The following is a 21363-nucleotide window of genomic DNA, read 5'->3' on the forward strand; positions in this document are numbered from 1 at the left end:
ATGGGTTGAGATAAAAACAGTTTAATAATTGAAATATTAAAAAAAATCATAATAAAAATGAAAATAACAGAAATAAAACCCAAGACAGACAAGTGATGCAAACAAAACCAATTGTTTGCCACCAACCAGCTAATGCCAGGCCAGTCCCCAAGCTGCATCCCACTGCAACCTCGCCTCTAGTTTTATTGCTGATCATGATGTCACATGCAATATCCTTTTGGTGAGTTGGGGTCAGCTGTCCCCCTTCCAGCTTTCTCTGCACCCCCAACCTTCTCAATGGCAGGCAGCGAGGGAAGCATAAAGGTGTTTGGCTCTGTGTAAGGACTGATCAATAATAACAAAACCATCCCTTTGTTATCAACACTGTTTCCAGCACAAATCCAAACCACAGTCCTATAGTAGCTACTATGAAGAAAATTAACTGTGCCCAGCCAAAACTAGCACAGACTCGCACGTCCTACATACGACAGAAGGACATTGATGGGCTTCATTGACCAGAATGAATTTAAAGGCTGTACAATGATTTTTCTGGCCAACGTTGCAGGTGACACAATGAGAAATGAGTGACATTTTTCTGTGGAGCAAATCTACTTTAAGATCCATATAATGGCCTATAGCTCCAGCGCCTCTGGATCAGGAAGGAACTGAAATGAAAAAAAGAGGTTAAATGCTGAGTACTGGGGCATCTTAACTTATTCTTGGCCTTTAGATTAGAATCTTGGAGCATGTCTTTGGTGCCTTGGCTATATATACAGATGTACATCTTGGGGAGATTGATAGATAGGAGCAAGCTAGGTATTCAAGCATAGGCTCCAAAATAGCTGGGCTGCTGTGGGAGAAGGGCAGGGCAGTGCTGCAGCTGAAAAAAAAAAAAAAAAAGTTGATTTAAAGCCACCCCTTTCTGGAATTCTGTCTCTGATGCAGGGATGATAACCCTGAGATACTTTTTCCTTTGAAGCTGATCTTTCATATAAATATTGAGAAGAATATTGGTGAGCCTGAGGCCTCCCTTTCACTCCTTGTGCAAGGCAGGCCACTGAGCATCACAGATTTCCACAATTGCTGGTGCACACTGACAGCACATGGAATGGCCCTGGTGTTTGTTGCAAGTACTCTTTATTTAGTTTTAGGTGATAAAGATGGTTAATTAAAGTTGTAGGCAGCCATCACAGCAAAGGCCAGAACCTGGGATTTCCTCATCTTTCAGATGGCATTTAAGCCAAAATGCATGTTCAGGAAAATTATAATGAATAATGTATTTGGAAGTGAAAACAGTCCATCTTTATGCCATCACAGTCTTCTCTAAAGCTCTTCTGAGCTTCTCTCACATTGTCATTGCCATGTGACATACACAAACTGGGGCAAAGTAATACAAACACGGTTATTTAAAACACTTCATGGAAGCTATCGGATTAGGCTGTTGGATTTAATCCCATTTAATGTCTCTGAAGGCTGGGCTCAGAGCTGCAGGGCTGACAGGTGCTCTGCATCTCTGGGAGCAAGAGTTCCTGCTCTAGCAGGGCACCTGGCACTTGCATAGCCACCCTCTGATCCCTGCTTTGAGACCGTGCTTTTATAGCAAAGGTTAACGGGGCCTACAGCAAGCTTTGGTTTTTCTGAATATGACATTTACCCTAAATGGTTTGTACCATGTGCTAAAGGTTATTTGGAGGAAGGGGAGCTCTGTGTCTTCATGACAAGCAAGATTTGATCCTCAGAGGTGGGGATACAAGAAGTAGTTACTACCACAAAAAGGGGAATATTTTTGATGTAAGCTAAAGTTTCATCTAAGTAATTGTTGGGGTTTTTTTGAAAGCTAGGCAGAATGTCCCTCTGACAGCATGTTATCTTTCAAGCACTGTTTTCCCAGACACTGCTTGTTCTTTGGAGATCATAGAATCACTAGGTTGGAAAAGACCTCTGAGATCAAGTCTAACCTTTCCAATCTGCCACTAAACCATGTCCTTGAGTACCTCGTCTACCCATCTTTTAAATACTTGCAAGGATGGTGACTCAGCTACCTCCCTGGGCAGTCTGTTCCAGTGCCTGACGATGCTTTCAGTCAAAAATTTTTTCCTGATGTCCAGTCTGAACGTCCCCTAGATGCTAATGTCTTGTGTGAAGTAGGATCTGTGCTGAACAGATGTGTTTCCTGTGATCACCTCTGTTTGCAGTCTTTCCTTTTCTCAAACGCAAGGTCAGGCAGAGCTGGCTCCAAATTGGCAAGAGATTTGACTGTTGTGAAGTTCATAATAACATTAAAATTAGTCCTTGGAAAGTGATAGGATATGCACGAGATATCTGGGAGAATTTATCCATATGCATACAAGTGGGAAATCTGTCCCAGCCCTTCTCTTGCTGCACATGGCTGATGGAGATTGCTTCTGGGGTTGCTCAGGTCTGATAAAGGATGCTTGCTTGCTAAAACTCCAAAACAAGCCTTAGGGAGTTTATTTGCAAGCATTTTCAGTCTCACTGGCAGCCTGTGTTTTGCTCTCCATGCTTCCTGGCGGGGGATGTGCAATGGTGCCACGCAGCTCCTGTGACAGGAAGCCACGATGAACCTGACAAGTACCCGCGGCCCCGTGGAGCTGCCCAGTGGATGAGATCAACACTGCCTGAAGCAAAGCATCCATAACCACACCACGTTCCTGGGCAGGTGACTCAGCCCCGTGCCAAAGATGGGGGGGGGTGAGGGGGAATGTGGGGCAAGATGGCGAGGGGGCTCCTCAGACCCCACCATCCAGAGATTTACAGGAACCGGGACAGGGAAGCTCCGTGGGGGTAGTTAGAGCTTCCTTACAGCAGCGCAGTGAATCATAGAATCACAGAATAGTTTAGGTTGGAAGGAACCTTGAAGATCATCTAGTTCCAACCTCAATACCTCCCACTAGACCAGGCTGCCCAAAGCCCCATCCAATCTGGCCTTGAACACCTCCAGGGACGGGGCAGCCACAGCTTCCCTGGGCAACCTGTGCCAGTGTCTCACCACCCTCATCATGAAGAAATTCTTCCTTGTGTCAAGTCTAAATCTGCCCCTCTTCAGTTTATACCCATCGCCCCTCCTCCTATCACCACAAATCTTTATGAACTGTCCCCCCCAGCTTTCCTGGAGCCCCTTCAAGGTACTAGAAGGTCACTATAAGATCTCCTCGGAGCCTTCTCTTCTCCAGCCTGAACAAGCCCAGCTCTCTCAGCCTGTCCTCATATGGGAGGTGCTCCAGCCCCCTGATCATCCTTGTAGCCCTCCTCTGGACCTGTTCCAACAGTTCCATATCCTTCTTATGTTGAGGATTCCAGAACTGGACATGATACTGCAGACGAGGTCTCACAAGAGAGGAATAGAGGGGCAGAATCCCCTCCCTTGTCCTGCTGGCCACGCTGCTTTTGATGCAGCCCAGGACACATTTGGCCTTCTGGGCTGTGAGCGTACACTGCCAGCTCATATCGAGCTTCTCCTCAACCAGCCCCTGTGAGTCCTTCTCTGCAGGGCAGCTCGCAACCACATCATCCCCCATCCTGTACTGAAATCAGGGATTGCCCTGACCCAGGTGTAGGACCTTGCACTTGGCCTTGTTGAACCTCGTGAGGTTCTCACAGGCCCACATCTCTGACGGAAGAAAATATGGGACAACACGCAGTGATCAATATGATCCAAGTGAAGCCATTTAATCGAAGTTCACAACACATTTTATACCTTACTTGCTGAAGCAAGCCATTGTTTTACAAGCTGATTTGACAATTCTTCATTAGCAACAAGTAATCATTAGTTACAATACATTATTCTATTTTCTCATGAGAAACAGCTATGTGAGCATTTCAGTCTACAAATTGATAGACTACAAAGTAACAAGTCAAGGACTTCTGAGGAAAGCTTCCTGTGAGAAATGAGAGGAGTATAAGGTAGAACAACTCTCTGTTGTTGAAAAGAGAAACCTTGAAGACAGTGTGTCAGTTACAGCAGCTGCTTCTTCTGCAAAGTTAGCTTTAATTCTGGTGCAAAAGCTGTGAGGCCTTATGCTAAGGTGCCTTTATTTCATTTAGCATAAGCTGCTCAGTGCTTGGGGTGCTCATCAAATGTCCTCTGGTTCGTAACCACCCATCACATCTCCAGCCTGCCCAAGTCTCTCTGGATGACACCCCGTCCTTCCTGTGTGGCAACTGCACCACTCAGCTCGGTGTCAGCTGCAAACGGGGACGCGCAAACAAACCACAAAGTGCCGCCCCCGAATGCGCGGCCCGGGGCGGGGCTAACGCGGAGACCACGCCCGCCCCCTGTTCGTGAGGGGAGGAAGTGGGCGGGGCTAACATAGAGACCCCGCCCACTCATTGGGGAAAGGGGCGGGGTCGGCCTGGGCGGACGCGGCTCTTCCGTAAACACCACCCAGCGCCCCCCCTCCCCTGCGGGCAGCTCCCATTCAGCGCGGGGGGGGGGGGACGCCGAAAAGATTTCCCTTGTCCGCCTCGTACATCTCCCCGCTTGGCGGGCGCTCCTGCCAAAGAACAAGGAGACGAGGATCCTTCTTCGCGGGGGTAAGCGGAGGTTGACCCGAGTCCCTCGGGCTGTCTCGCCGTCGGCTGGCAGGAAAAGGAAGCGCACCCCCGCTGTCTCCGCAGAGATGGGCTCGCCCAAGGAAGACACGAATAGTCCGGGCTGGGTACTTTAACTCGGGGGGGTTTAAAGCCCCGGCGAGCGCCGTGCGGGAGGGCGAGAGCAGCCGCCGCCGGGACCGGTGAGTGAGCTGGGGGGGCGGGCGGGCGCTGCGGCCGGGCCGGGCTCGGCTACCCGGGGCAGCGCTGCCGCCCAGCCGCACGGCACGGCAGGAGCTGTCGGGGCGAGGCGGGGGCTCCAGGCGGGTTTGGCTGCCCTCGCTGCGGGGCTGCGCTGCCCCTTGTCCTGCGTGACGCGACAGCCCTTCCCGGGGGTGGGGGGCGCGGGGCTCCCCCCAGGCACCCCTATCTTCCTCCCCGGGGCGCTTGGAAGCGAAGGGCCGGGCTCCCCCTTTGCTCGTCCTCCTTCCTTTCCCCCCTCCCCGTCCCGGGCTTGTCCTTGGAAACGCTGTTTGTTTTGGTCGGCGAGTGCCAAGCTTCTGCCGCTGTTTAAAACGCTGGGGCCGGGGGAGGAGGCGGGGAGCGAAACAGATGGAGGAAGAGGAGGAGCCCGTGGGGGAGAGGCAGGAGGGGCCTCCGCGGAGGAGGAGGAGGGGGGCTTGTCCCCCTTGTTCCGCTGCTTTGCAGAGGTGTGTGGGATGGGGGGGCTCCCATCCCGCTCTTAGGCAGCTTTAAGCCTTCAGGAAGATAAGCCTGTCTATGAAGGGAAGAGCTGCAGAGCTAGAAAGCTAAAGGAGAGAAATGTCGCCTGTAAGCTGTAAAATAAAACAAAAAACAAGGCATGGGCCAATTCCTTACATCTTAACAAAAGCTCTTTTCTGCTCCTGTGCCCTGATAGAGGTGGAGTCAGTGAAAGCAGATCTCGAGCCCGAGTGAGATTCGGTCAGTTCCAGCTTGGAGATAGCAAGGACGTAAGCACAGTAGAATAAACAAAGTTAAGACGTGGTAAAACTAGACAGGGCACTTAAGTCCCTCCATCCACACACACTTTTTATTTGAACAAAGCCGGGCTGTGGAAAAAGTTTTCTGAAGATGGTATCTGAAGAAAAAACACCTTCCAAACTCCCTCCCCAGGTGCTTTGTAAAATAGGAAGCTGCCAGGAATAAAAAGAGCATTTGTGTTCTATAATCTGATCTTGCAATCTTGATCAGTCTTAAGTCAATGATTGAGTTGGGTGATGTGCTGACCGTGGAAGAGCAAGATGAAGGTATCTCTAGTGTTGCGTTCATTGCATTTTTATTTAAAAGAGCAGGTTTTTTTATTAAAACTGTCTAAATAGCACCAGAAACCATGATAATTTAGTTCTCCCATGTTAATTTGATTGGAAACTTGGGGTCTGTACGTTTAGAAGACACTTTCAGCTTGATGTCCCGCTTAGAGTTTATACGTAAAAAAACCCCAACCCTGCAGCATAGTGCTGATAGAAAGCAAACAGTGCAGTGAAGCTCAGTGTGAAGGTATCCAGTGTAATATTAAAGTAAGCATAACTTGTTTTTAATTCATGAAGAGTAAAGCAGGTTGTAACCACACGCTGACCCTTTAATAGACTAGATGGGATATTAAGCTGTGTATTAAACAACAGCCTAATATGTAATACTTAATGAACAACTTGAAAATAAGATGTCATTGTCTACTCAAGATGGTGACTTACAAAGAGATCTTGCAAGGCTAAGGGGCTTTCTGAAATATTTTTATTTGGGAACACTGTTAACCTAAACTTAAAATTCTGTGTGAACTTGGCCCTTAAAAAATTATGAGAAGGTCTGTGCTGTCTCCAAAAGCATAAGGAAAAGTAGCTGTAAAGAAAAGACTAAGTAACTAATTTGTCTATGTTGTGACTAATTAGAAAAGGGGTTTCTTTAATTTTTTTTGTATGTACTTCCCTTTGGTATGCTCAACAAATGTACTTTTCTCTAAGCTTTTTAGCTGTCAGGCAGCATATGCAAAAACCACAGATGGCATATCAGAATTCTGCTTGTGTGTTCATGTGTGTTTACTTTGACGTGCTTATTGCCTTGTTTATTTCTCAAAACTAGCAAAAATGTCCTGAATCTGCAGAATACACCCATTCTTCCTTACGAGTCCATTTGAGACATCCTATTGGGTAATATATTTACCATGGCAAAGATTGCACTGGTTTTTTTTCAGCGTGTCATCTCCTGTTACATTGTTGAAACTTCTTAATTTAAATTAAGTCTTCTGATGCGTTCTACTGGCAACTCTGCTATCCATATGTGTGTTGTAGAAACAGGTATGGTCTCTTTGAAATACAGTGATTTGTTGCTGAAATATCCTTTGCTGGGACTAGTATACAGAGGCTTAATCTATATAGAATTTTAATTTCTACCTTAATGATTTGATCCTCTTGGCAATCAAGATTGGGGTAGAATATGGCAATGCCGACTGGCCAGCATGACTGGGTTAGTACATCCTGTCTAGAGCAAGTTGTAAATCTGAATACTTGACTATTTACAAATTTGAGTGTTTATCAGAATTGTCATAGTGACAGTTAAGACGTAGTTCTTGAAATGATGATGCATAAATTGTGTGAGAATTTTGCGTTTTTTAATGGTCATTTAACTTCTTCCATGTTCTTAACACCTAGACTGAAGCAGTAGACGCGTCTTGAAGTGCTTATACTAGGCAAGTGACTTATGAGACCTTTTGGGCCAGTACACCGCTAACAACATTAATCAGTTGTTTCGATGGACCAGGTGCAGCATTAACCTGTTGGAGGTTAGTTATTTATATATAAATGAGTTGTATACATGATTAAAGCTGAGAAATGCAATATTCTGATGCTGATCCAGAAAAAATAGTGGGAGAATAATCCAAGCTTTGCAGGCTCTGTAGGGTTACTGTGTTTAAGTGAGCAGTTCCACATCAAGAACCTGGAGTGCATTCTACCGTTAGGTTACTTGTCTCTATTAGTTTCTAGACAGTGCTAGCTTTGAGGTCTGTAACACAGATCTTAATCAAAGAAATTATTTTGTTCTCTTGTGTCACATTAACTAGTGACTCATTTCTCATTGTAACTTAGACAAATAAATTCCAGCTCAAAAATATCTCATACTTCTGGTTTTCTATGTTCCTTTGAAACGGTAAGTCTTCTTTAGTTACTACTGCTTAAAATAATCTGCTTGTTTTCAATTGCATTTTAGAAATAATAAAATTGCTGCTCTAATGAAAGATTTACGACATTAAGAAACACCACTGATGTTTTGAACACATGACCTCTATATCCTGATCAGAAGTCTCTTACTGGCTTCTCCACTAAGGTAATAAACTGTCAGGTGTGTTCTTCATGATTAATTCTTTTCACAGAAAACAGCATAAAACATTAGGTGAATAAGACACTCAAGTGTATCGTCTTTCCCCTTGGGAGAGGAAGAGGAGTAGTAAACATACACTTAACAAGTATTAATCATCTCAATTAACAGGGGAACACTCATCGGTGTAATACATCAGCAGGTTATAAAGACCTATTCAGGATGAGCTGGTACCCAAAAAAATTAAATGCTTTAAGCTGTAATGAGTTGCCAGCCTAAAGAAATCTTCATTCTTATTCCCTTTTGTCTATCTTTTGACCCCACAATATGTTGATTCACATAAGTACAGACAAAGGTCATCCTTTTGCTGCCAAAAGTGACTTTTTCCAAGTCCAGCTGTTTCAAAGTACGGTATTGCTTGCTTGCTGAGACTGATGCAATTTCATTATAAGTGGAGTCATATTACTTAAATTCGGTGACAAAACATGTTGGCTATGTCTCTTCATAAAGCATACTACAGAGTGCTTCATAGCCGTAATCAAAGATGTGCAGCTACTTTTGGTATCTGGGCCAAATTCCATTATTAGTAATTAGAGGTGACTTCCAGTTTCTCATTTTTATGATTATGAATATATTTTTAACTTCCTGCCATACAACTGTAATTGTCTCTGTGGCACTATTCAGCTGTCCAAATTCTCTGCAGTTGCAGATTATCTGCCTAGAAGGCAGTTCCTTCATGTAGACTAAGTGTGACATTTCTAACTGTTATTTGTCATGTATTCTGGATGTAATGTTAGATGCTTAGAGTTACCATTTGGCTTAAAACAGAAACCACTTTGACCCTCACCTCTAGGAGCTAGGGTTTTTTTGTTTCTTGCTGGGGGGGGAGTCAGACACAGTCTGTGCCATTGTTGACCTGATTCTGAGCAAAGATTCACCTAAAGCAGCAGGCCAGGCTTCTAGCTACCCTGTCAGAAATGGAATAACTCTGAATTATTTGTCTATTCTCCCCCACCAACTTCTGTGTTTGCTTCAGAGTTGTTGCACTCAATGTGGTCCATTTGTGGAAGGAAATAAATTGCTAAACATCACTTGTTGGTGAAGTTGCGTGAGGGGTGTTAGTATTGTGGGATGCCTTTAAGGGCAACTGCCAAAATTCTGACAACAAGCAACTTTGGGGATTACTGTGGGCAGTGTTTTATAAGTATAACCAATTTACAGACTGTTTCCAACATAACCACTAATGTATGAAACAATAGAAGGTACATCTGCTTGCAGAACAGGTGTAGTTATTTAATAACTGCATGTCAGGCCAGATACTTTCTATAACACCTTTTTAAGAAAAGCAACTACATGTTCTTCATTCACGATATAATGATAAGTATCTGACTTTTGAGATACAAAGGTAAAAGGTAAGTGCTAGTTTTATGGGAAATGTATTTGTCTTTCCAGGTTTTGTTTACTGTAGCAACTAAAGCAGATCAGAATGCCTCTCAATGATGACCAGAACAACGATTCAGATTCTTCACGCCTCTCTGAAAGCACAGCATCTTCTAGTGACTCTGAGTATTCAAGACAGAGCTTTAACAGCGATTCTTCAAGCAAACCCAGTTCTCCAGCATGTAAGCCTATTTCAGCCTTATCTGCATTGTGCATAGATAGATATGGCTAACCTATCTCATTTCTCTTTGCTGTCATGGGTAGAACCTGGGATTCTGAATCTCTGTTTAAGAGTATTTAGAGAAAGGCATGACTTTCTCTCTGCTGTGAAGCAGCGCCTCTCCTTGTGTGTGGAACATCACCAGCAGCTGTGTCCGTGGGGGTCTCCCTGTGCATTTCTTCCCTTCAGAAAGTGTAAGAAAAGTGTGCCACTGTGGATGTCCTAGTCTTGAGCTAATCCTGACATTGGTAGCAGTCTCCCACTCAAACAGATGTGGCTTTGTGTAAAGGGTGGGTTTCTTCTGTTTGCTCCGTACATGGAAAAATGAAATCTGTAACTTATACTATTGCATCAAGTTATTTAAAATTATCTTGAATTCACATTTTCTTTCATAAATATTAGGATCAAACAGAAAACACACGTTTGCACAAGGGAAATGTTTTGAGTAAGGGTAAATAAAATCTTGGTTAAGATATGCTTCATGTTCATATCTGTAAGCATCCTCAGATAGTGCATACTTTTTAGCGCTTATGTAAGTGAAGTCTTAAAACAAGCTTGATAGCGGAGATGCCATCGGCAGCTGGATCTTTATCTTTCTTTGCCAGTCTTCAAAGGCTTAATTTCAAATACTAAATTAAATGAGAGAACTTGGGGGGCTAGAAACTCAGGAAATTTAGTCTTGCTCTCCAATGTAGAGTTTCTGTTCTGTCATTAGTACTTAGTTGCAAAAAGGAAGCTTAACTTAAGATGCATCTGCTATGGAACATAAGTGGGGGATTCTCAAGTCAGTAACTTCAGAACCTTCTGTACAGGCAATGGAACTACAACATAGCCATTATGTGCTCAGAATTATAATGGACATCTGTCATCAGTTATTCCCCATGCTTTTGTTTTGATGGATTACAGAACAGTAAATAGGAAATCTGTGAAGTGCAAGATCCTGTTTTAAAGGAAAAAGATATCTTGGTTGAGATGCAGAAATATGAAATTGCTCTTCAAAATGTTATGAAGCTTGTGTGGTTTCACACAAGCATACACACCCCTGATAAGCTGGGAGTTTCCTGGGTTAGTGTTTTAAGAAGATATAAAGACATGGCAATTCTAGGTTGTTTCTTCTAGAGTACTAGAGTCCAATTAGCAAGCAGCAAAATTTCTAAATGTCAATATATTCAGTTGCATTCATAAATTGCAGATATTTAGCTTGAATTGATCTTATTTGTTCCAGCAGCAAGCCCTCCCAAGGCTATTACGTTTGATGAACTGATGGCAGCTACAAAAAATCTGTCAGACTTGACTCTAGCTCATGAAATCGCTGTAAATGCAAATTTTTGCTTAAAAAAGGAGGACCTCCCACAGAGCAGGTAAGAGCCTGGATTTTGCAGAAAGCAGCACTGGAGTTAGGAAGAGAGGTAAAATGAACAGAGCAGCAAATTAAAACAGACAACCAAAACCAAGCCCAAACATCTTGGAAGGCTATAGATTTTTACCCTGCTCCGTCAGGATTCACTATCAAAGTTATGGCAAATAGCAAAGATAAAAAGCAAATAAATAGCTATGATGAAAAGCAAAGACATGCTAAAGCACATGGAGGAAATGGAGGTGATTATTGGCAGCTGGCATGGCTTCACCAGGGGCAAGTTCTGTAGTGGCTTTCTGTGATGGGGTAACCGCATAATCCATGGGAAAACCAGTGGATGTGATCTATCTGGACTTCGGTAAAGCCTTTGATATGGTCCTCCACAACACCCTTCTCTCTAAGTTGGAGAGATATGGATTTGATGGGTGGACTGCTCGTTGGATAAGAAACTAGTTGGATGGTTGTATTCAGAGAGTAGTGGTCAATGGCTTGATGTCCAGATGGAGATCCGTGATGAGTGGTGTCTCTCAGGGGTTTGTACTGGAGCAGTGTGTTAAATATCTTCATCCGTGATACTGACAGCGAGATTGAGTGTGCCCTCGGGAAGTTTGCAGATGATGCCAAGCTGAGTGGTGCAGTTGCCACAGTGGAAGGAGAGGATGTCATCCAAAGAGACATGGACAGACTGGAGAAGTGGGCCTGTGTGAACCTCATGAGGTTCAACAAGGCCAAGTGCAAGGTCCTACACCTGGATCAGGGCAATCCTTGATTTCTGTACAGGATGGGGGATGATGTGATTGAGAGTGGCTCTGCAGAGAAGGATTTAGAGGTGCTGGTTGGTGAGAAGCTCGACGTGAGCTGGCAATGTGTGCTCGCAGTCCAGAAGGCCAACTAGATCAAAAGAAGCATGGCCAGCAGGGCAAGGGATGATTACTGATAATTAGTTGTATGGCATAGAATAGTTTTTGACGGAGCTCAGTACATAAAATACCAGATTAGGACAAAGAACACAAATTGGGTAAGGGAAAAGGAATGGTCATATTTCTTTACCTACATCTGAAGTGGCAGCATCACCTATAAAATACAGTTGTTTTAGGAAAGACTTGTCAGTTTAGACCATGTTTTGAGAGCTGATGTTCCACAGCCCAATAAAGATGGGATTGCAGGGCACAATAACTGGTGAGTTGTTCTCTGTTTCCCAGCAAGTCTAAAACAGTTTTAGCAAAGCTAGTTGGGAGTCTTTTCTTTATCTAATTGACTCATTCCACAGCCTTGCAGGCAGAGTGAAACAAATTGTACACAAAGCCTTTTGGGATCTTTTGGAATCAGAACTGAATGAAGATCCTCCAGAATATGAACATGCTATCAAGCTATTTGAGGAAATTAAGGAGGTAATGTTCATCCTTCTCTGCCCCCTCACTATTGTTTTGACAGCTTAGGTCTGAGAGTATCTTAGTTCACTGAAGGGTCTGCTAATTCAGTCAAGACTACCTTCAGGTTTATTCTTTTGAGATGAAATCATGATTTTTCAGAACTGCAATAGGTGTCTGCTTATAGCATGTTCATGTTAACCATGAATGTGACCGCACATGCACTGTGGCATGTCCTCTCAGCTTTCATTGCAGTATATTTATTTGCGATTCAATGCTTTTCTCAAAGCTTCACATCTCTAGTAGCCTCTTTCCATCAACATACTGTGAGCTTAGGGTGTGAACAGGAGTATAAACATGACTGCACCTGCCCAAATAGGCTTTATTGTTCATGAACATTGCACAAAGGAGAATACAGGCCTTCAATCCTGGCACAATACTAAGTCTTTAAAAATTTTCAGTTGGTAAATGTTTGTTTTACAGGGCAGCCTCGCAGTTTTTGAAGAAATCTCATTGTTGACTTGCTTTCTGGTATATCAGCTTTGAGCATTTTTGCAGAAGTGTACTCTGATCCTTTTAACAGTTTTTTTTTCCTGCTACATCAGATAATGTTCAGTCTTAACATATCTTGTTATAGCTGGTCAGCTAAATACACTTGACATTAATACTAAGCTCTTTCTTTAGCGTGTTTACTATGTGGTTTGGTTTTTATTAATAAGCTTTTCCTTTTTTTTCCCCCTACTTTAGATTCTTCTTTCCTTCCTGACACCTGGAGCAAACAGGATGCAAAACCAAATTTGTGAAGTTCTAGATACAGATCTTATAAGACAGCAGGCAGAACATAATGCTGTTGATATTCACGGGCTAGCTAATTATATCATCAACACTATGGGAAAGCTATGTGCTCCAATAAGAGATGACGACATAAAACAGTTAAAAGCAACTGACAATATTGTAGAATTACTGAGGTTGGTATTTGGATTGTTTTTTTTTTTTTTTGGAGGAAAACCCTCTTCTCTGAAATGATACTGGGTAGTGGGAAAGGAGGGTAGACTCTTGAAAAGAAATCTTAAATTGTGTCAGATCACATAACAGCTGTTTTCACACTGTAGGAGAACTTATTTTTATATGAAAGCATTAAAGGGGAGGAGCCATGACACACCGTGACCAATATATTATGTCTATCTAATTTTTAATGAAATGTGTCGAAAGTCTAAATCAAATGCTACCAGCTAAGCCACTGTACAACAAATAAAAAGCAGCATTGCAATAGTCTGTGTTTTGGAGATGGCTTCTTCAGTCCTGTTCATCTTTACAAAACTTAAGCAGCGCATTTGTATTGTCCCTTCTTGAACTGTTTATTGCATGCTTCTTCTAGGAGACCAGACTTTGGATTTAAAATCTCTCTAGTAAAGATCTTATCACTTGAACTTGAGTAAAACACTTGCATAAAAGGGCAGAAACCAGATTGTTGCTCCTTAGGTACACTGAAATATTAAGAGTAACTGGTAGTCGCTCTGCAGTTTTATTGCAGCTTGGAGCATATACAGGGACCAAAGCAAGTGGGACAGAAGGATTGTTTGTCATGATGCAATCAGCATCTAAAAAGTTAAAATCTGTTCATGTGGGCTGACATGTACCAATTGATGTAGTTCTGGAAGACCCCTTCTTTCTGTCACAGGCCTGTAGCATTTAGTGGTGCTGCATATTTGTCCTATTCTCTAACTTCCACCAAGCCCTATGCACAGTACTCCTTCAGGTATCCTGGAAGATAGGTAGCATCTCTTACACTGAAATACCAAGGAAGGAGTTTTCCCAGAATTGAAATTAAAGTGCTAATGTAAGTGTACTTCTCGTGTGCTGGTTAAAATCAACAGGCTATTGAAATTATCAAATTTTAAACTCCTACTTTCAGACAAATATTCCGTGTTTTGGACCTGATGAAAATGGATATGGCTAATTACATGATTCAAAGCCTTAGGCCATACCTCCAGCATAATTTGGTGGACTACGAAAGAGCAAAATTCCAGGAAATTCTTGAAGAAACACCAAGTAGGTATCATGCTATATTTAATTTAAACCTTTCTTTAAAAAGAGGACTATTTAAGGACATGCTATGAAATCTATCAGTTGCAGTTAATTTGGAGGAAATCTTCAGTTTCTTGTCTGGATCTAATGTAAAAATTCTTTGACAAACAAGCTACCAATGGGCAATCACTTAACTTGCTATAAAATATCTTTATAATCTGAGGTGCTTTCAGACAAATGTCTATTGGCTAAATTGGTTGGTATCTGAAAACCAAACAAATATTGGCTCTTACTGTCTAGAGGTGGAAGTTGAGCATACTGAAAGGTGAGACTTCATCTCTTTTGTGCATAGCAAATGTTTTCAGTCTGAAGTAAACATGTAAAACCAGTTAGGGTGCCTGAAAGTGGGAAGGGACAGGATCATTTTTTTGATAAACAAAAGGCCAGCTTTGAGGGAAAGATGACACAAAGTTAACTTTATCCACTATTACAGGTTTTGTGTACTATAGCTAAACAGCATTCAGGAAAATACATTTTCCAAGAAAAAAAAGGAAATTTGCTAACATCCAGAGCAGGGGCTTCTAAAATGGGAACACTGAGCCACTGATGCGGCCTGCAGTGTTTGTGTAGGCAGCCTGAGAAAGAACTCTTTACCAGCAATTCATTTGCTATTAATACAGTTTATCTCCTTTCACCTCTACTTTCCAGTCCTGTGCCCCAACTATTATGTGGCCTTCCTGAAAAAGGGGAAAAAAATGCTTTGGGAGCTTGGAGTTTGAGGCTTTTTTTTTATTATTATTATTATATTTTACCCCAAATCTTGGCCAAAGTCTTAACAATTTGTTAGACTGATTAACTAGAATTTTAAAGTGACCATTGGAAGATGGTCAGTGGAAAAAAGGGAGGGAGAGAGTTTGTGTGTGAAGTCTTGGCTGTCTATTATGTTTATTTAGTCTTCAGAAGCTCAGTACTCTTGTTTGCGTACAACTCCTTTCCTCAAGCTACTGCTTATTTTGATAAAAGCTTACAGTAAATCTGTGCTGATTTGCAATGCTTAGGTGCCCTGGATCTGACAACAGAATGGATAAAGGAATCTATAGAAGATGAATTGTCATCTATTCCTGATGAATCTTCATCATCCCCTGGTGCTGATAGTAGTTCTAAACCAACTATTAGTCCTATACTGGTGCTAAACAACGGCTACTTGAAACTGTTACAGTGGGATTATCGCAAAACGATTCCAGAGGTAAGAAGTACATCTTGGTGTCTTCAGATTTCTAGCTATACAAAAACATTGGCGTAGTGTAATAATCCTATTTTCTTGCACTTTTTAAATTTCTGAAGGGTAAATTTGAAATTTGGAGAGTACATGCGGGTATAGTTTCTGAAAAGAGATGGGCAAGTCAGCGGGTAGAAAAGAACAATGTAAAGGGGGTTTTCCCTCTGTCCAATCATAGCTCACCAAATCCACCCTAAGAGCATGCAGTATTTGCCATGGTCAAAAATCGGGCCTTGTACTGACAGCACTTAGAGTTCTGTATCTTTGAGAGAACTGACTACAGCATCCTGCTTTCAGAACAGCAGCAGTAATTGGTGGGATCACTGTTGGTTTAGAACAGAATTGGTAAAAACTTGAAGGCCCCTAGAAGCAGGTATTTACCCTTTCTGAACTGAATCAGTGTTCAGTTTTTCCCTCAGGCTCCTGGTGACTGATTTCAGTGACTTGGCTATCAGTCAGGGCTAAAATTAGCAGCTGGAGTGAGCACCTTAGCTGTACTCAGAGGGGCCTGGCAGAGAGTTTGCTAATACGTGGGGATGCTCTTAGTGCTCTCAGTCAGTGGATGGAAGGGAAACTGCCTTATTCTTACCTTCCTTCCAACAGTTCTTAGCAAGAGCTACATACAGGTATCCTCTGGTGGATCTAGTTTATCATACTATAAAGCTACTGCCAAAGAGTTGCGTGTTAATGCTCCTGTGCTTCTCATTTGGTTAGAATGAACTCTTTCTAACCCAAAATGTTACTCCAGCTACATTTTGCTGTGGGAATTACTTCCAGTCTTGGCATGATCTACTGGCTTTTTGCCTGTAGCAGTTTGTATCACTTGGAGAACCTGCTCTTGTGGTTGAACTGATGCTTGTCCTGCGCAGTTGTGCACCACTGTCTGTCAGTTACGGATTGTGGCATTTTACAAAGGAGAGCTGAATCCAGAAGACTATCCTGTCCGTAGCCTTTGTCACTACAGTGTCCTCTGGATGTCCTGAGCATTCCACATGATGGGCTGGATTGCTTGTCACAGATCCTGTCAGCAGTGATAAGGAATAACATGCAAGGTTTTCAGTTTTCTCTGCACTGAAAACAGTCACATTGTGCAATACTACATATTCAGGGTATTTCAGCTGCTGTCTCTTCTGACTTTGCATATCTGTGATTAAAAATACAAATGATTCATGACTACATCCTTTGTGTCCTTTTCCCTGCCTCTCTCCCCCTGTATTCCTAAATTAGTATTATTGTTTCAATTCTAGACTCTAATAACAGATGAAGGTCGTCTTCAGGAGTTGAAAGAAAAGCTCAATCAATTAAAAATTATAGCTTGTGTTTGTCTTATAACAAACAATATGGTGGGTCCAGCAATTGTAGATGTGCCTGGTTTTGCTGATGAACTGAAAAGGATCTGTGTTCCTCTTCTTGAAGATATGAATAAGAAGTAAGGCCTTGTCTTTATCAATTTTTTTTTAAACAGGAAGTACCAGGTGGATCTGAAAACTGTTGGAAACAATTCAAATGCCAGCACTTGCTAATAATAGGAAGATACCAAATTTTAGTAATCAATATCTATATTCCCTTTACAGTATAAATTCCCTGTATGTTAGTCACATGTTTTCAAAGTTATATTTTAATAAAATCTTAATCTTTGTTAGTCTACAGAATTCAGAGCCTAGTACAGAAGTTCATTCATACATCCCGAATACTGGAGAGACTATGGCAATATGTTCACCAAAGTCTCTTGCCAGTTGCTTCAGAGTTGTTGTGGGTAGGCGAAGCTATTTGATTCCCTATTTCTGCTACGAACAAGTGCTACAAACAAGTCTGATCTGAAAGTGTGTGTCATAAGTTTTCCACGATGCTTTTGTTCATGAAATGCTGTGCACGTATCCCAAGAAAACACCTAAGCATAAGGGCAAAATGAACTGGTGTCACTGCTGCACATTTGAAATAATTCCCCACCCACACCCCCCTTGAATCACAATTAGGTCCTTATTTTATCTTCCACGTGGAGGTTTATCCTATATCTGTAGACGTGCTTAAATCTGCAAAGGAAAAGATAACTATTAATTTTCTAGTGGCAGAGAGCAGGTTGAAAATTAAAGGGAAAGGAGACAAGTGAGGTCGCCTTACAACCTATACTACAGAAACTGTGAAAGTCAATGCTGTTCTGTTTCTTTCTTCCAGGAGTTTTGATTTGAAGGAGGCTCTGAATGCTATTGGTGTCCAGATTTGCAACAAAGTGAACAGGTCTCTAACTGAAAGAGATCTTCCCACTCTTAATGCAGAAATGCAGAGTAATTTAACGGGTCAAATTGCTCATATTGTTGAGGAGAATAATCCCATCAGCTCCTTGATAGGTTAGTAAAATAATGCATCATTGTATGTGTCTGAATATAAACTTACTCTCAGCAAGCTAAGTCAAGTGTCTTAAGTACTTTTATAAATCCCATTTCTTGCTGCATTAAAACACTGGGACAACTAAGAGTAAGAAAACATGGTTTACCTATAGATAGTGTTTTGGTGTGCTGCAGAGCATAGTTAATTGCAGTTCGAAATAATTTTAAGAGTGTATGTGCAAACAGGCTAAGATGTGCTGGTGTTTTGGAGAAAAACTTAGAAAAATAAGTGCTGCTGTTTCACTTCTGTCAGTTCTGGTTTTGAACCTAGTGTTTCTTTTCTTTGAGTCTGCTTTATATTGGGCAATGTAACTTGTTGCAGCAGGTTTTTGCTGTGCCCACCTTGCAGGAGCCAACTTTAAGAAGCTTTCTATGTTGTTTCCCACTGCAGCATGGGCTTGGGAAAGAATTGTTTACCTACATCATTGACTTTTTACTATGCTGATGTGCAGGGTGCTTATAAAGCGCGTCTGGCTTCATCTTGGGGTTTACATTTGTTCTGAGCGTACTTTATATTCCATTCCAGACAAACGAATCCAGTTTTTCATGAGAAGCTTGCTTGCTCTTCCGAGTTTTCAGATGCGTATGCCTGCTATGCCAGGAGGCCTTTCTGTGGTTCAGACAGAGATGGAGTTTGTTGGATCTCAGTATGCAAGCATTGTAAACTTTAATAAAAAAGTGTATGGACCATTCTATGCAAACATATTTAGAAAACTACTTTTTCCTGAGACACCAATGGGAAAAGCAGAGACGGAAACAGTTGCCAATTAGAAGAATGTGACTTGTTGCTGTATGCCGCCTTTTTACCTTCCAAGACAGTGCTCTGACTTCCCCACAAGGAACAGCCCACTCCAGTGACTGTTATGAGAGATCTCGTAAAATGCATGCAGGTAGTTTCTGAAATTGACTGGAAAAAAATTAATTTCAATGACATATATATTTTAATAGACTAAATTTGCATAATGGGTTGCGTCACTTGTAATAGCCAGTGAAATACTGATTTTTCAAGGCAAGCACTTATTGTGATTTGCAGTGGGAAAGAGCTGGGAAAGTACTTACTGTTTTGGCACCATTAAAACAATGTTATTTTTCAAATTAAATATATTTACATATAGCAATGCAATAATAGAAGGACAAAACAATTGTAGGTAAAATGTACTATGCTTACATTGTATTTTTGTAGAGCGATATCTGATAGAACTTATGTTTCTGGGAAGACTTTGAAGTAAAAAAAGTATGGTGTAACTGCTTCTTTAACCAAAACCATGTTAATAGTAGGCCAAGTCCTGGTACTCCTGCAGTTATTGGTACCAGAACATAGCCTCTGTTACATTAAAGAATGCCAGTATTATAAGCTGTTCAGAGTACAGCAGTTACAGAAGTGTTCACCACTTAAATTGGGAATAATTTAGAACTTCTCAACTGTAATTGAGATTAGTAATAAATGCTGAAGGAATATGGGGGGGGGGGGAGGGAGTGGAGTAAATAGCTGTATTTAAGTTTTATAAGCATTTTGTTTGTCCAATGGAGGTCTTACAGATCTTAAATCTAATGTGCGTGTACTGATCTTTGATCTTAATGGGTATTAAGTATTTTTAAGTTGGATGTTTCCAATCTTTATTCCCAATACACTTGAGAGTGACCTTGCAGAATACAGAGCATCTTACCCTTGAATATTCTGTTGGATGAAGGCATAAACTCTTTGAAACTTATACTTGGGTCTGAAAGCCAGAAGCCAAATGATTAGTCATTCTTGAAAATGTGATTAGATTCACTTTCACTGAGTTGGTGAGAAGTAATGAAGATTTCTTCAAAATCCTTTTGAAGAGGCCCTAATACTTAATTCCCATTTAAGGCAACGAGATTCTTGCATAAGAAAATGAATAGACTTGAAACTGAGAAATATGGAAGTAAACTGTAAGTTTACACAGGCTTTATTTTGCATATTTCAGATTACTGGGAATAGATACTGCTGGAATACATATTATAGACAGGTTCCTGTCTATGAAATTGAATCATAACTTACTTGAAAATTATCTCTTAATATATTGCCATATAATAGTCCTTTTAAAATGTCGTTAGATATATAAAAACTCCATGTGGTACAGGTTATATAGCTTGTTCTTAATATTTTATATTACAATCTATTTTTTATGAAGAGACAGAAAATCGCCTGTAAAAGCTGAATGTGTCACACAAATTGTGTATGTACATTACAATGTCTAGGATAAAGGTCTAAGAAACTGGGCATTATTAGCACTGTGGTTTTGTAGCCCATTTTTTCAGAATTGTCTGCTCTTCTTTTAGTAAGGGAAACTGCTTCTAGTCAGTTGTTCCTCAGTGTCCAAGGACTTTGGCCACGTGTACATGATAAGAAAAACTTTCTTAAAAATGCCTTTTTAGAAAAGAAGTTTCTCTAATGCTCTTCTGCTCTATTCCTTGTAAAAACATTGCACAAAATAAAGTGGATACATGTATCCAAAGGCAACTGTTTTCCTGAAGCCTGAAAAACCTGAGAACGGAACTCTTGGAATATAGTAATTGTGCCACTAGGTGAAACAGGCTTGCTCAGATGAATATGAATTTTTATATGCAACTCAATCAGCTGGAGAAGAATGCATTTTGAAAGCAACTATGTGGCAAATCACTAAGGTTTAGTCCCCTACCCTTGGAAATATGTGAACCATTTTGAGCTTGAGCCAAAAGAGGATTTTGTTAACATTTGAAGAGGATTTATAACACATTTATATGAACATTTTATCATAATACTTTATATGCATTCTATTGTAAAAATAAATACTAGTCAACCTATAGATCTATAATGTACCAAGGGAACTGTCATACTAGTTTTTACCAGTAAATACTCAAGAAATATATATATAAATGAGGATTTGGGGTTTTTTTGGTGATTAAGGTGACTTGCAAAGGGCATTTTATAGCATGGCCTATGTTTCAAGTGATTGTTTAATGTATCTCATTTTTTATTTAATACTTTAAACGTGGACATTGCCTCTATTTAATGTCTCATGTTGCATGCTGTTGAAGCTACTCTGGCTGAAACACACTTGCCTCTACGCTGAAGTTGTCCTTGTGAAACAAGATGTCATTCTATAGCAGCTTTCTTTGTTGAAATACAAAGATTTGAGGTTTTGTATGCATTAAATTTTGTTTGTGATACCATTGGTGGTGAAAAATCATTTATGCAAGTTGTTTCTTAAATGTAATGGATTTGTAAATGCCGAAGATAAATGACTGCACTAATAACATAGTGTGACTCTTCTTTTCTGTGCCTTCTCAGTTGCAGTTGGAGGGTAGTGATGTGAATCTAGCTGCACAAATTACGTTCAGTACAGGTGCTTGTTTAAATATGAATCCTGAGAAGAAGGTTGTATTTGGTTTAC

General features: G+C 41.2%; 1 protein-coding gene across 4 annotated transcripts; it reads left to right on the forward strand.

Annotated features, from left to right (window-relative positions):
• The first annotated feature begins 6945 nt into the window (after positions 1 to 6945).
• Positions 6946 to 19424, forward strand: TCP11L2 (t-complex 11 like 2). 4 transcript variants are annotated; one of them, XM_069859740.1, is made up of 11 exons: positions 6946 to 7348; positions 7774 to 7890; positions 9334 to 9503; positions 10767 to 10902; positions 12169 to 12289; positions 13016 to 13236; positions 14184 to 14320; positions 15355 to 15542; positions 16823 to 17004; positions 17751 to 17923; positions 18489 to 19424. In XM_069859740.1, the coding sequence occupies exons 3-11, from the start codon at positions 9368 to 9370 to the stop codon at positions 18731 to 18733; spliced, it is 1539 nt and encodes a 512-aa protein (XP_069715841.1). In that variant the 5' UTR covers positions 6946 to 7348; positions 7774 to 7890; positions 9334 to 9367; the 3' UTR covers positions 18734 to 19424. The 4 variants fall into 4 exon arrangements, with proteins under 4 accessions (XP_069715841.1, XP_069715850.1, XP_069715859.1 ...); XM_069859749.1 differs by having other exon boundaries at positions 7232 to 7348; positions 10770 to 10902; XM_069859758.1 differs by lacking the exons at positions 6946 to 7348; positions 7774 to 7890; positions 9334 to 9503 and adding an exon at positions 9610 to 9735 and having other exon boundaries at positions 10770 to 10902.
• The last annotated feature ends 1939 nt before the right edge of the window (positions 19425 to 21363 follow it).

The sequence above is a fragment of the Phaenicophaeus curvirostris genome, chromosome 1 (genome assembly GCF_032191515.1).
Source record: "Phaenicophaeus curvirostris isolate KB17595 chromosome 1, BPBGC_Pcur_1.0, whole genome shotgun sequence".
Classification (NCBI taxonomy): domain Eukaryota; kingdom Metazoa; phylum Chordata; class Aves; order Cuculiformes; family Cuculidae; genus Phaenicophaeus; species Phaenicophaeus curvirostris.

Excerpts from the sequence above, each read along its gene's own strand:
- TCP11L2 (XM_069859740.1), top strand. The coding sequence starts at position 9,368 with ATGCCTCTCAATGATGACCAGAACAACGATTCAGATTCTTCACGCCTC. Across the intron at positions 10,903-12,168 it reads GAGGACCTCCCACAGAGCAG|CCTTGCAGGCAGAGTGAAAC; the intron begins GTAAGAGCCTGG and ends CTCATTCCACAG. Across the intron at positions 15,543-16,822 it reads ATCGCAAAACGATTCCAGAG|ACTCTAATAACAGATGAAGG; the intron begins GTAAGAAGTACA and ends TTTCAATTCTAG.